Source organism: Tyto alba, unplaced genomic scaffold (genome assembly GCF_018691265.1).
Source record: "Tyto alba isolate M040663 unplaced genomic scaffold, T.alba_DEE_v4.0 Super-Scaffold_8, whole genome shotgun sequence".
In the NCBI taxonomy this organism is placed as follows: Eukaryota; Metazoa; Chordata; class Aves; order Strigiformes; family Tytonidae; genus Tyto; species Tyto alba.
In genome coordinates this window covers 671,149-686,478 of record NW_024881329.1, presented here as the reverse complement: position 1 = coordinate 686,478, position 15,330 = coordinate 671,149, and the positions used below count along the sequence as shown (strand labels likewise).

General features: G+C 44.1%; 1 protein-coding gene across 1 annotated transcript in view; it reads right to left on the bottom strand.

Annotated features, from left to right (window-relative positions):
- Positions 1–8,822: 8,822 nt before the first annotated feature.
- Positions 8,823–15,330, bottom strand: part of KMT5B (lysine methyltransferase 5B) — a 31,207-nt gene continuing 24,699 nt past the window's right edge. The window contains exons 9-10 of the mRNA XM_042784933.1: positions 13,017–13,213; positions 8,823–11,712 (exon numbers count right to left, since the gene is read on the bottom strand). Of these exons, the coding sequence (XP_042640867.1) occupies positions 10,244–11,712; positions 13,017–13,213 (1,666 nt within the window). The 3' untranslated portion in view covers positions 8,823–10,243. The remainder of the gene's footprint in view (positions 11,713–13,016; positions 13,214–15,330) is intronic.

Genomic DNA, 15,330 nt, shown 5'->3' with positions numbered 1-15,330 from the left:
TGCTCTTTTCCCCACTAACCCCGTTCCTCCCGCACTCGTACTCCCCCTTGTCTGAGGACCTCTAGCACGGTGACAAGTGGCTACCAGCAGGCTGTGAGGTGCAGCAGCACACAGAGCCTGCCTGCCCTTGGCAGCGGTTATTCTGACTAATGGAAACAGCAGAAACTCAAGAGACGGGCACGGATAAGGCTGGAAAGTGCTGGAGGGGAAACCTCCTCCTGAGGGGAATGCAAAAGGATTAAAACTAGCAAGAGCACAGCTGCATTCAGCATCAAGTTATTCCCCGGTTCCCCTTGCTGAGCATTGCTCTGAAACTCGGATCGTTCCCTCCCTCCAGATCACTGCCGGCTGGCTGTTTCCCTTCCCCAGGTATCGTTCAGATGCACTCCTGGGATATCACACAGTTAAAAGCCATAAATGACCAAACAGCTTGTAACTTAACGCGTTCTCCTTTCTCAAAGGGAGAGGGGCTGCAGGGCTGAGAAATCCCTCTCTTGGAATGCGAGTGCCACCTTGTGCTGTGAACAGCAACAGCCAGCGGATAAAAACCGACTTGTCCAGAAAGGCGAACGAGACAAGGGGGACAGGGAAACACCTTTGGAGCACTGCTGCATTAGGCGTTTTGGCTTTTGGAGAGATTTCCTCATGGTACCAACCAGCACCACTCTCAGTCTCCTGGCTGTAGGGCAGGCTCTGCTTTTTGAAGCGACCGATGAGCTCCACGGGGCAGGTAGTTGCAGACACGCTCTGACCCCAAACAGCAGCACGGAGTCTTACCCACCCACGTCCGACCTCGGGTGAGACCTCAGCACTGACAAGGCCGGTGAGAAACAAGGTGTCACCTCAGAGAGTAAAATTTTGCTGAGCGTTGAGGACACCCACGCTGGAGCCTGCTTTTGCAACAGATGAGCCTGTAAATAGTACAGGTGTGGAAGATGGAGCAGTAAAATGCAACAAGCGTTTTACAGAGCGGCTTCCACGTGCAAGATATCACTATCCTAAAACAAGGTGCAGGTAAGAGAAGCCAGCTGGCTTGCTAGGGGAAAAGAAAAGCAGGGTCGGTCTAAGTTTCTTATTTGTTTCTTTACATTCACTTTGAGGCTATTACCCTCAAGATTGGGTAAATTTCATCTGGTCAAATTATACTGAGGTGCCTCAAAGGAACTCCTTTACCTTCCTGCTTCTCTACAGTGATTTTTTAGGGGAGCTTTAACACCGTCAGACTCACCGAAATGGTTTTTGTTTGCTTGTTTGTTCAAAAATGGGAGGTTGTTACTGTGTGAAAATACATTTCAAAGCCAGCCTAAAAGATTTTGCACTGCTGTTGATCAATTTCAGTTTAATCTTTTTATAACTTGGAATATTTTTGCAAGCTTGCTATTGAGTTTTATTCCCTTCAGAGTTTCTTCACAAACAGAAGAATTAAAAAAAAAAAAAAAAAAAAAAGCAGCATCTGGAAAATATTTCTGTAGCAAGGTAGGAATTCCTCTGCAAACACCTTGGAAAGGAGCAGGGTGTGAGTATCCTGTTCATGAAAACTGCTCACAGTCAGAATCTAGCAACTTGAATTTTGAAGTTAAAACTACAGCTAGGCACTCTAATGATTTAAACACCGCAAGGACAATACTGTTCCCTCTCAGAGCGACAGTGATAAACCCTGGAAATTCAGAATTCCAGTTATGTTCAAAAGAAATCTGGCTGTGCCGCAGAACGGCAATTAGAGTGCACAGATCTCATCCCAAAGGGTCTTACACAAAGTGTCGTTCCAAAGCCGCACGTCTAAGCAGTGCCCCCGTCTCCAGCAAGACCAGGGACACGTCTAAGGGGAACCCTTTACGTGCAGCCTCTCAGGGCTGAGCCAAACGGACAGCTAGACGGATCGTTTTTCCCGTTGTGGGCAGGGGCAGCACGCCCCGGCTTTGCCAGAACGTGAGGGAAGGGGGGAGCCCCTCAACCGCAACTTGAGTGCTGAAGGCAGAGAGAACAACTTTAGAGCTCGATTTTATCTTCCCCCCTGCCTTTCCCAGCCCCCTGCCCCCTTTGGCACCTGCAGCGGACGAGCTCCGACGTACCAGGCCGGGGCGGACACCGTCAACGCTCAGCGGCCAAGGGGGGCCAAGAGCTGGGGGGTGGTGGTTCCCAGCAGCAGGGCCGCTGCTGCCCGGGCCAGCTCAGCAGGGAGGGGACGGGCTGGCATCGGCGGGGGCCACGGTCCCACGGGCTCTGCCCCACGCCAGCACCAGGACCACCGCTGGCGCTGGCCGGGGGGCACGGCTCGGGGCTCTCGCAGGCTGCTGGCGCTGCGGTCCCGCACGCCAGCTGGCTGCTGGGGTTTTGTTTTGTTTTTTTTTTTTTTTTTTCCAGCCTGCCGACACCTCTCCGCTCCCCCCGTCGATGTGCCAGCTCCAGGGCAGCGGCCGCACCTTGCGTGCAGGTCAGCTGCACGGGATGGAAACGCGATACTGGAAAAGCCCTTCAAGAAAATTGCTGAAGACGGGGTAAAACATTAAACTCCCAGACGGAAGCAGTAAGCAGGAGGACTGCCCGACCCAAATATTTCCCAGCAGGGAAGCATAGCATGCCCTTTAACTGGATGCTCGATCGACGTGGGAGCCACGTGCTCTGCCTCACAGAGCTGTGAGAAGGCCTACGTACATATGAACTAATTACCAATTAGCCTAACAACACTACCCATGATATTTGATTACAGTACTTTGACCAACAGCGTAACTACCGCCCAACCTAACAGAGAAGTGTTGCACACAAGCAGGCACCACACAGCGATGAGCTCGGCCCTTACCCCGCCGGCTGGCAGCACCCCCTGCCCCTCCCGGCCGAACACTCCTCGCGGCTCTTCCCGCGTGGGGTTCCCCCTCTTCGAGCCTCTCGGAGCCCCCCACGTCCCGTCCATCCCGACACACCCCGCATGAGCAAAGCTGCAATGGCTCAGCCCCACCAAGGTCCGTCTCTCCCAGCACGCGACCCCTGACTGGGAGCAGTAACGTCGCACTGGCACAGAGGGAACAGGCTCACACGCTGCTTTTTAAGAGTAACCCTGCCAGGGCTTCCCCTCCTGCTGAAGCTCAGCGGTGCCAACTCGCTCCACGTTGAGTGTCTGCACTCACAAGTCCTACCATCAGTGTTTCATAGGTACAGTTACAGCTTTAGGATTTGTGTATTACAAACCTAGGAAATATCAACATTTTGTGTATTTTTTTCTACAAAGAATGAGACTAAGGTTTTTTTGTTTGTTTGAGTTTTTTGCTTTTGTGTTTTTTTGTTGCTTGATTTTTTTTTTTTAAGATGCGATGCTGCATTCCTGAAACTTTTAAAAATGTTCAGAACAGTTTTAATGTCTCAATTTTTTAACCTTTGCTTAATTCTTCTCGTATTTCTTGCCTGCTATTTTTCCTCTACCTCGAGTTCACACTTAATCCTATTTGTGTCTACCGAAGTAACTGAAACACACACGTACAGTTAGTTTCACCAGGAATTACATTTGTCATCCTGTGCTGTAAATGAAAGTAGATATATCAACAGCTCTGGGCTTTTTGCTAGAAATCTAATAAACCTGAAAAGATTTTCATTTTATTACACAACATATTCCCCAAGCTGGACTCCTACCCCACTAGTCACTTACTCCAGGCAACTGGTTAATCTCAGTTACTCAATACCAGCCTCAGAATTCAGAGTTACCTTCTACAGAAGAGGACTTACTCTGGGCTTAAACCTTATGCGATGCACCAGGGAGCAGCATGGATTTTCTGGAGGGTTGAAACAATTTTTCCACTTGATTTTACAACGCTCAATTTCAATTTAAAAGTTAACAAGGCAGCTGAAGGAGGACAGGAAAAGATAAAAACCTATTCTGCCTCAAAACATATCCCTTCTCCACACCACACCAAAGAATACCAAAGTATTTTTAAATTTTGAAGTGGTTTGGAAAGAAAGACAGCACACCGAAAATGCTTGGGACAACTACAGATTTTTGACAACTCAGTATTTTTTAAAAACTCGCGTGCTCTATCAACAGGTACACAACCCTGAAAAATAAAGAAAACCCACTGAATTTCCAGGAGCGATTACCGTGACCTCAGAAGCTCTGTTCTGTGCCATATTTAAATAGGATGTAAGCTTCTGGATTTCACTCTAGATCTGAATTAGCTGGATCCTACGCGGCTGTTCTGCGCCACGCCAGGAGGAAAACTTTTAGAAGCGTTCAAGTCACTTAAAAGCCTAAACCTGGTGCTTGAAAGGATCTGTAAACCCTGTTTCAGTGGTAAACGCCGAGGGCGTCAGCCCAGCGTTTTCCTCTCCAGGCGTGTGAGTGTGCGCTGGGGCCGGGCCCGGGGCTGGCTCGGGGAGCTCCCTGCTCCCTCGGTTCCCTTCGGAGGGTGGAGGGGAGGCGGGCGGCGTTGGCGGAGGCTCCGGCAGCCGGGCGCTGCGGGCAGGCGATTCCCGCGGCTGCTGCCGGGGCCGTGGCTCCCACGGGCAGCTCTAACCCAAACCACGCGGGCGGGCCCGGCGCTGGGCTCCGGCCCTGGGTCTGGAAAGCCTTCCCTTCTGCCCAGGAGATGTTGGTAACCCTGACCGTGAATCACCCAGCAGTCCTGCCCTCCTGCTGTATACACACGGTTTATGCAAACGTTAATAAAATCACGTCCCGTCCAACACATTCCTACGAGCGTCATTCTCTACCAGCTTACAAGCGACTCTGTTGTGGAGTGCTGCAGCCAGACATAGTAATTGGAGCAGAAAAGACTATAAATCGAATCACAGAATCGACTTCTGATGAATGTCATGAAGCATCAGTGGAAAAATCTATGGTTTGTTGGACCCATTGGTTATCTCCACACTTGACTGAAACTCACTGCCAAAAGCAGGAACTGTTGCTTGTTGAGCTAAAATAACTCTCGAGCAACACCGTTTAACTGGCTCCGTACCTGTTTCGGCACTGACATACCTGTACTTAAACCAAGGGGTCCCTCCAACACCACCACCCGAGGGACTGTCTCTGTGGCAGGAACTGTTCTGATCCAATTTCACGCAAGGATGAATCCGAGTAAAATTACCGTTAAATCAAAATGTAGCTGCCTGGGAAGAAGTCACAGATTTCCTTTGCCTGCTGGGAGGGGGAGTAACACTGGAACAACCATGCATATATACCTTGCAATAATAAAAATATTTAATGGGATTAGTCTAAATAAGGTATGTGAACTCAAGCGTGATGAGCACAGCCCTCGGTGGGCAAAAAGCAGCAGCTACAACAGGCAAAAAAAGAGCAAATACATAGCTAGTGTTGCTGCCATGAAGCGATGCTGAAGACATTCAACCTACCCCGACCTTGGGGACTTGTGAAATCGAGAGTTTGGGAAGGGGCAGAGCTTACGCAAGGCCACGGGTTCACTTACGAGCCAGCCCAAAGAAGAGAATCCTCACTGGGGAAGTGGATTTAGGAAAACACAATCCTAGCCGGTGCAATGCAAACTTAAGTGACTTCACTTTGAATTTTCAGGAAGTCTTACCCTGCACAGCTCCCAAACCTTCACCCTTTCATTCTAAAAAGGGCAACCAACCAGACAAATACGGTGAGCAAAGGAATTCTGTTTCTGAGCTTACTTTGAAGAGCATGGACCGGCAGTGCTAGGCAGAACGGACAAAAAGAAACTAGAAAAAGAAAAAAAGAAAAAAAAAGAAAAAACACAAAACCCAGCCAAATGCAGACATGAAGACTTACTTTGGGGAGTACGTTGGGTGTGTTGAACACGTAGTGGCTGGCAGTGTAACGGAACACAGCCAATGCACTGGGAGCAAGAGAGTAACGCTCTGAGTGACAGGAGCTTCACAGAACCCAAAACCCGAGCGTTCAAAGCACAGACAGAGACAACACCTGATGCCCAACAAATACACCAGAGGGAAAACGAAGAAAAAGCATTTGAAAAAAAGGAAGGAAAAGAGACAGTAAGAGGAGATTCGTGTTGATCTGGCAGAGAATCCACAGCAATTTTATCAGATACAATTCTTTCCAGTCCACAAGCCGCTGCTGGTGTGTTAGAGCTGGAGTTACAGATGAGGCAGAAGGAGCAGGCTGGACTAGCCCAGAGCAGGACTGGTTTTAGACGATGTTACAGTAACAGCCCGCAATCACAAGCTTCTCCTGTTTGCAGAAACACGGCTGCTTCTTGGCACAACTGATTTTCCAGAAATCCCCCAATGTCGAGGGAAGCCTCCCCGTACACGCGAAGTAAGAAAGAGTTGATTATTTGGTTATTTATTTCCAATCAAATCACTCCTCGTCAAGTAAATGTAAAACACTTTTCTCTACCATTCCATAAAGAAATAGGAAAGGTTAGACTGCCCTGCACAAGGCAGGCAGAAACACACTGAGGAACCCTCTTTTCTGTCTCTCTGGGATCCACAGGAATGGTATCTAACAGGACTGAACTGCCTGCTCAGTATTTTGCAGTGATTTTACTGTACAGCAAGTCTATGCAAGCTTCTACTCGAGCAGAGTGCTTAGCAGTGCTCCCTCTCCCATACGCTCGCTGTGGCCTTATTTTTTTTCCAAAGAACGCTCACAGCTCTCTAACAGTTTTGCGAAGTGGTCATTTTTTTTTTTTTTTTTTTGTCTTACGAAGAATCGACACCTTTGCCCCATCTCTGTTAACTCACTACATCAAAAGTGCCAGCTGCTACCCAAACGTGCAAACACTCATCGTGCTAAACCTGTCCCCAACTGCACGGCAGCTCAGCACGCGCTGCCCGGGCCAGGCTGCCAGTTTCATGGTGGTTGTAACGTTTCCTTTTCAGCCTCACCACCTGTTAGAAGCCACACAAAACCAGCTGACAAAGCCCATCTGTAACACGCTTCCTTTCACTTCCTCAACCTACTAAAAAGTGACCTGTGGTCACCCCAAACCGACCCCATTTCCTACCAAGAACTTGGGAAACGAGCGTCATGAAGGCTGGACGGGGTCTGTGACAGTTAAATCACTATTAACCTCACAGCGCTTTGGGATCTGGACAGCAAGAAACGTCCCCAGGTTGGCAGGTTCTCCCAGACGTGACACAAACCTTCATCTTCCCCTACTACTAGTAAGGTTGGGGAAACGCCACCAGCTGCCAACTCCCACACCAGTGAGGAACCCCCCCCCCCCATTTTCTGCAGCAGAGGAAGGACAGAAGACACCGTGGTTGTGCAACCCCTGCCTCCCTGACCGACTCGAGGAAACGCATTTCGTTAATTTTCAAGGCATCTCTAACACCAAAAATCTGAGTGGCAGGACGCAGCTATGGGCCGGTCGACCTTGGAAATGACTAAAAAGCTTTTGAACAGCCTTCTTGCCTTGGAGAATCTGGCACAATGAACAAGAGCAATCCAGAGTTCCTGATGCCCAGAGAGCGGCTGTGCCCTTATTTCTGCGCCAGAGAAGCAGCAAAGCAGCTCGAATTGAAGGGTTGGCTGAACGAGGAGTTAGTAGGAACATCTACTCCAGGAAAACTGCTTCTACCACTATAAGCAGAATTCTCTTGCAACTTTACTACGTGTTGCTGCTTTCATTGCCTGCTGCTGGTTGAGCAAGCCCCAAACCTGCTCTTGAGCACGCTGCTCGGTACATACTCAGCGCAGCTGGCAATGTTTACTTGCTGCACCAACCCCCCCCGCCCCCCTCCAGATGCCCAGCTGAGCGACGCTGCTCCAAACCCACCAGCCCTCCCCAGAAGCCAGCCGGGCTGCCGGAGCAGCACGCAGCAGCAGCGAGCACGCAGGGGCAGCAGGCAGGCAGAGGAGCTGCGGGCAGTTCTGGAGCAAAGCAGGGGAAGGGGTGTCCCTGAGCAGCGGGGGTACCGCTCCCCGCGGCGGCCAAATGCTCCGCTCAGCTCGTCGCTGACACAGCCGCGAACCCGCAGGGCACATCACCCACTGAGGACGCCAGTGAGTTCTTGAGGGAAGAGCTGGATTGCTGTTGTCTGGCATTGACTGTTTGCTGGGAACTTCCTACTACAGAACAAGCCCTTAGTAACACGGCTATCTTCCCCGCAAGCCAACCTTTAATAGCCCATTTTTATGTGATACAGTGCAATTAAAAATCCCACAAGACCATCCACCAGAGCTGCCTCGGCGCTCAAAAACGTGAGCACACTTACCAAACCTTTTGTGTTCAGTCTTCCACCAACCAAAAGCCCAGGTCCGCCAGGAGAAACTGCCTCACGTACAGGCCTACCCCTTTTTAAAAAAAAATACAGATTTTGTACAGGAGGCACAGCTGGCCTTTCCCACGGGCTGGACGTGGTGAAAACAAAGGTACAAGCATTGTTTAATTCTACACGTAACTGTCTGCTAAGAATACAGGAGGGAAGCGAGATTCCACCGTCCGGTTTGCAATCTAACAAGTTACTGAAATGCATTTGGAAGGATTTACTTTGAAAAAAAATCCTCCCTTTCCGCGAGGGTCTGAGAAATGGGCCAAACTGTTCTGATCAGCTCGGGCGCAAACTCACCCACTAACGCTTTCACAGCTGGGGGACCCCCTGGCCACCTCAGCCAAGCTCTTGCTCTTCTGAGCGGAGGGGGCTGGACCTGACCTGAAAACAGCGCAGCCAGCAACGGCTCCCACTTAACCCAACAGCACGTCTCAGAACGAGACTTCTGTTCCTACGCCCCTAGAAACAAAACCGCTAAGCCTTACTCCATGGCTGGGCGCAAATTCCGCGGACCGAAGCGCCGTTCAGCTCTGTCAGCCGTGACGTCTCACACCCGCTTCAAGGAAATGGCTTATAAACGAGCCAACTGACACATACAAGCAACTCCACCGTGCCCACAGGTTTCCTAACATTCTTTTATTAAAAACAAAAGAGCCAAAGATCGCCCTGATGCTCTTCGTTGTTATAAAGCAGACTCCGAAGTATTAAGTGAACTACGTATGAGCAAAGAACTCCAACTGATGCAGAGTTTAAAACTAGGTTTACAATTTCCTATTTTATTGGCATGGATGTATTTCTAAACTTAAAAACCCTCCTGGCAAGTTATCTCAATTTCTTATGACAAAATTTCTCACAACACACAAATATTTACAACATATACATATTTTTTCAGTCTTTTACAACTGGTTCTTAAAAGACAAACAATTTATAGGTTACCACAGAACAAAAGCTGTGACTTAGTTGTTTTTAAATTTCATAAAACTATCATAAGTTAAAGTGAATAGATTTTCTTTAAACTCCTTGTAGCATTTTACAAGTGCAACAGAAAAATATGAAGAACCAATTTAGGATAGCTGCAGTTCATTGGATAAATGTTGCCCGTTGTAATCACATTTTTCACAGCAAATTCTTGAAAAAATAAGCACCAATCATTCTTGCAAAGAACAATTTTATCTAAAAGTATTGAAAAGTGTTAAATACAAGGTGTTTAATTTACATAACAAGCAATAAATACACCATATCCAAACTTTTATTCTGCATACTGCTACCCTTGTACATATAATGTACTAAAAAGTCAGCAAATTGTCAACACCTTTTCTTTATTTTTTTTTTTCCTCTTTTTTTTAAAGAAATCAATTTGACTTCCAACCAACGGTTTGCTACTATAACAAAGGCCACAAACAGTACGTCTGGGACAGCATACAGTGTTAAAACTGACAAACTCCAAGGGGGGAAAAAAAACATCTAGCAAATAAATTGAAAAGCTGTAGATCATTGCTGGTGATATTAACAAATACTAGAAAAACCTTAATATGCTGCTACTATGATTTTTTTTTTAAATTGTTTAGTCAAATATAGTAAGAGCAAACTAATGCTCTTACTGCTCAAAAATAATTATGTAGCCACACTGTATTCTCATTGTCCTGCATGGAAAGATTTGATGCAATTTCATAACTTTGCTTGAGCCTTTATTTTACAACAGAGCATTACCTCTAACTCAGAATTGCACATAAGAAGGCTATTAAAAAGTACAATAAAAATCTGCACAAATCAGACTTAAGAAGAGTCAGTATGCTGTACACTTTCTACAATATTATGTTGATAGGTGAATAAACAATAAAGAAGTGCTGCCATTAAGTTTTTCAGAAAGTTCTTCAGTTGGGGAATAATCAAATGGAATTGTTGCTGTTGTGTTTTGTTTTGTTTGTTTTTATTTTTTTTATTTTTTTTGTTTTGTTTTGTTTTTGTTGTTGTGTTTTTTTTGTTTTTTTTTTTTTTTTTTAAAAATGACATCCAGGTCAGTTTAAGACCTATAAGCTTATGCATTGAGCCTTAAAGACTGATCTTCTCTCCTCCTGGAAGAAATATCAATATCTATTGAATCCTTGCCAACAATAAGCCTTAATCTCTTCGCTGGAGGAAGAGGAATAAAGTCATCAAATTCATCATCGTAGTCATCTTCCTCTTCATCATCCTCTTCTGATGAAGATTCATCTGCTGTTTCCTCTTCATAGTGACCATAATCATCTACTTCCATTCTTGACTCCAAAAGGGAGAGAGTTTCACTACAACACATACCATTTTCATGAAGGTCCTCAGGGTACGTCCCTCTGTTTTCTTCCTCTCGTTTTAGCTGTATTTTTAATTTTGTTGAACTATTGCCTGATCCTGAGTTAAACCCATTATTTAGCTTTGCTACATATAAATTATTATCTTTTTCATGGTCTTTACTTAATTTGATGCTTATTTTTGAAGAATTCATCCCATCGCTTTCTTGGTCGTTTGCCTTGCTACTGCTATCGTGGCGTCTACGTAGAGTCAGTTTAGGGATCCCAGAGCTATTTTCAAGGATAAGTTGTGCATCGTATCTTGTGATTCGTCTTTTCTTTTTATTTTTTGCAGTTCTAAAGCTGTCTTTTGCTTTAAAATTGTCAGATGTTACAACAGAGCAGCCACCCGATCCAGGGATACAGTCTTTATAGCCAACTGGTGTGTCCACCACGTTATTCCTCTCCCCAAGTTCTGAATGAGAACGAATCAAATCCGGTACTTCATCTTTCACAGGTGTATTGTGCATAGTATCAGTTTCTTCTGTTTTTGCAGATGGTTTCACAAGCTTTCCTTGTCGAGATTTCTTTTTTGACATGCCCGCGTCATTTTTCTGGCACCTGATCTCCCCTTTATGTGATGGTCCATGAGCCACATCGTTTTCATTTATCACGTGAGGCTGCTGCTCTAAGATGTCCAACTGCGTTCTGGTCAAGTTATTTTTATAGCTATCCAACGTATTTGGTTCAAGCTTTACGTCAGAGGTCTCCTTCAAATTCATCCTTGTTCTCACCGACCTCCTTGTTATGTATGTGCAGGGTGGCATATCACCATGCTCATGAGCACCTTTCACAGAATTCAGTTTATGTTCTCTTGCTGCATGCCTTGTTAAGCATCCACTAGAGACTGCAACTTTGACTGGTCCCTCCAATTCTTTATCCTTTTTAATGGGCAAATTTTTATACAAAACTACTTTAGGCTCTTTGAGAACTAAATTTCCCATTTCGAGCTTTCTAGAAGCATTCTTTTGCTCTGGCCTTTTGCACTGATTTCTCAACTTTATCTTTGAAAGTAAAGGCTTTGCAGGCTTTTTCAGTCTCTTTGGTACCCTGGAATTATTTATATGAGTTAGTTTAGATGAGGTAGAATTTGATGATGCTGGAATTCTTGATATAGACTGTCTTGTTAATGTTCTATTTTTGCTGTTCTTTTTCACGCCAATTGAAGATTTTCTGTTAGCTGCAAAAGAAAAAAGTCGTTTTGTTATGACACTGCTTTATGCTGAGTTTTCCACTCCCAGATACTGTAGTCACTTATTTTAAACACTTCACCAAAATCTGTGAAACAGGCTAGATAGACCGTTTGACTTGCAGCTCAGAAATGAAGAGAATTGTCATATAAGTCAAAAGTACACCCAAATCCCAGGAACATTTCCCTCACTACCCCCTGTATGCCAAGTTTGATTTTTACTAATTTCTTATGTTTTAAATTTTTTAAAAAATATTTTAAATATTTTTCATATTTTTAAAAAAAATCCATCCCACATTATTCAGTTTTTACTGAGTATTAGTCCAGCAAAATCTGAGGATTAGCATACTCTAGCATTAACCCCAGAATTTCTTCCCATAGCGAGAGGAAAAATCCCCTAAAACCTTAACTACTGTAATGGTTTCAGTTTCAGGTATCCAGTTGTCTGTCACACCCTGTGGTAAACAAAGGAGTTTTGTCTGCCCAATCAGAGCTGCAACTCTAAAGCTTTGTAATTGAGGACGTAAGAGGGTTTTGGAAAGTGGGTTTTTTTCTTTTTTTTTTTTTTTAAATATCACAGCAGCAAATGGGAGCCAGATGGAAACGTAATATTTCACGTGGCTCCAAACCTGTTTGCTAGTTAAGTCAAAGTTACTTATATTTTGCCTATACTGAAAGGGGTGGGTGTGGAGAAGGGGGCAAAGTAAATAAATTATACTCTGCTCCACGAAGAGAAGTGCCTCAGGAGCACCGCAAACAAAACTCCCTTCCACTTTCTTCTGCGATTACTAACGGTGCACTTTCACATCATAATAGGTACCTGAAACATCAGTCTTGGATGTGAAGAGGGAATACCTGCCCAATTTGAAGGTTCTCTAAAGGAAATGCCTATTTGTTTAATAGTCTTGACTAAGAGTGTTTATTTAAAAACTGTTTTCCTATAGAATGTAGGTAACTCAAACTATTTTTCTTTCCTGAACCATACTACTGCATGTGATATTCACCGTATTTTGAAATACAGACATTACTGACAGGACTGACTGACGTAGTTAGAAATATGACAATATTTTCTTTTGATACAAATAAAAAGAAACAAGAACATAGCACCTACTGGTCTTGAAACAATTAAGGAAAACCGTGAATTTGCTATTTAAATTGCCTTCAGATTCCTGAATAAATTACAGTTCTAAAGACCAGTGTCTGAGATGCATCTCAACACTAACAAACAAATTTCATCACAGTGAAAGTTTTTAACGTTTTTACGAAACCTTTAATCTTGTCCTTCCCTTACTTACTTGCATGAGCTTTTTCCTGAGTGGTATCTGCATCAGTGTTAGAGCTGACAGACTGGCTGTCTGAATTTTTGCTGCTGTCACCCAACTTTTTAAGTCTGTTTAATCGTTTATCTGTTTCTCTCAGTCCATATTTACTATTAATCACAGGAGTAGGTGCTGGCAATCCCACTCTTGATTTAAAAGCACCAGTTCCACGCCTACAAAGAAAAAAGAGGACACAATATATTAATAACTTTTGATACAACCTTAGAGCTCTGTTTTATATGCAGTAGTTTGAATCCCAGGCATATTTGGATAAACAAGACCAATAACCTCTGAATTTATTAGCATTTTGTGGGCTGTTTTATTAAGATATCTATACACTTATTTTAGTAAGATGTGCAGAAAAGCCTTCCATTTTTTTCTTGCAAGAAGAAAACCTGCAAAAGTAGGTTTCCTTTGCTTTACCCCTATTTTAGTCTAATTTCATAGTCAAATTATACAGGTGAAAATGAACTACAGTAGCTCAAAATGCTCCTTGTATTAGCTTAGATAAAAACTTAAACTTTTCCTAAATCACATCAGACTAGTAAAAAAAATGTCAGCTTTGGTTACAATGCTTGTTACATCAGTGAGAGTTGAAGAGCACAGAAAATGGAATAAAATTATCACACAGTTCTGTGTTCCTTCGTAACCGAAAGACTCCAGTATGTTATTTACCACATAAATGAAATGGCTGAGCAAACCTGGAAGCAAATCTACAAAACTTAACCAAAAGCACATCAAAAAGATCAGACAGGATCTCAAGCTGCTCAGGAACAAGGTTAATTTATTACGCAGACACAATACTTGTTATCAAATTAACTGGTATTTGTCGTTTGATATGAAACATTCTTTCAGTAGTATTTTGAATTTTGAAAATTACAGGCAGCTTAGGATACGAGACTGAACTTAGCAGAAGCAACAGCCACCTCAGATCAGACAGTAATGGTGCTACAGACAACCACAACTGTATTCTGACATGTCATCTTTGGGGCCCCGTTGGCTCTGTCAGCCACCAGGAACAGCAGGCTCACCTAAAAAGAGTACGCATGTAAAGATATGCAAATTTTCTTCGTGATGACTTTTGGAGACTTGGAAAAAAAAAAATGCACGGTGCCAACCTTCCCACGTGTGCCCCACATATTCTTAAAAGTATAGAATTTTAACATTACAAATTAACACCCTTTAACAGCACAGTCAAAATTGGGTCACTCAAAGATAATTTTTTCACGGCGTACAAAGTGACAGTTGCCTCAGTGTTGGTAAGGAGTAATTTTTCCTTGCTCAGCAACCCTAAATTCAAATCTCTCATATTTGATGGCTGTAACACAGCTTTATGACTGAAAAGAAGACTCCTAAAGTCAGAATTACCAAAATGTTAGCTTTAAAATGCAACATTTTCATGTACCTAAAATACGAAGACACGTTAGTGAAAATGTTTGGACAAGTAAAATCGGTTTGTCCTGAAAGAGAACATATGTATATGTCACTATTACGTGAAAAACACCAATCAAAGGAGCCTGTGCAAGAAGGAACACATCACTCCAAGTAACAAGGAAAGAACAGTCACGGTGCCCATTTATTCAGTACTCAACAGCTCCCAGGACCGAAGCACATTTTTACCAGCAGCTCTCCAGATAATGTCTGGACTGCAGACTTCACTTGGAATGGTATACCAGCACTGTATGAGCTTGGAGGTCCATACCAGAAGGTTTTCCCTTGAATGGCAAGAACTGTTAGTGAGCAAACTAGCTAGTAAAAATGAAGGGAGGATTATTAAACTACTTATATGTAGGTACACTAAGCTATTTCTCAGTATGATTAATATTTTGTCCTTTATAGTTTTTTTCTCTCTACAGTTAGGTCCAACAGTAACAGAACTGTTACAGTTTCTGTGCAGTTCCTCTCGGAAGCAGGCAAAGCTCTCACAAATGGCGTTGAGCCTCCATGCTCACAGCAAGCACAAGTTTCAACACAGCAAAAAACAACTGTGGAATTCTTTGAACTGATTTTGTGAAGAAACTACGTTGGGACAGCAGAGGTGAAAAACAAATATAACAACCTTGCTGCTCTTGTGCGATGGACAGATACAGGCAAGTACTGTCCACACCTGCAGATCTTTACGAATACACAAATCCCCAAGTTCTGAAAACATGCAGCGAAAACTACTTTGCCCATTCCCAGCAGAAGAGAACTTCAGGTCAACATAGAAAACATTAATGAAATTTACTTTTTCTAGTGCAAAAAAGAGGAAAAGTTGGGGGTCAGTTGCTAATGGTCTCATAGAAGCTAC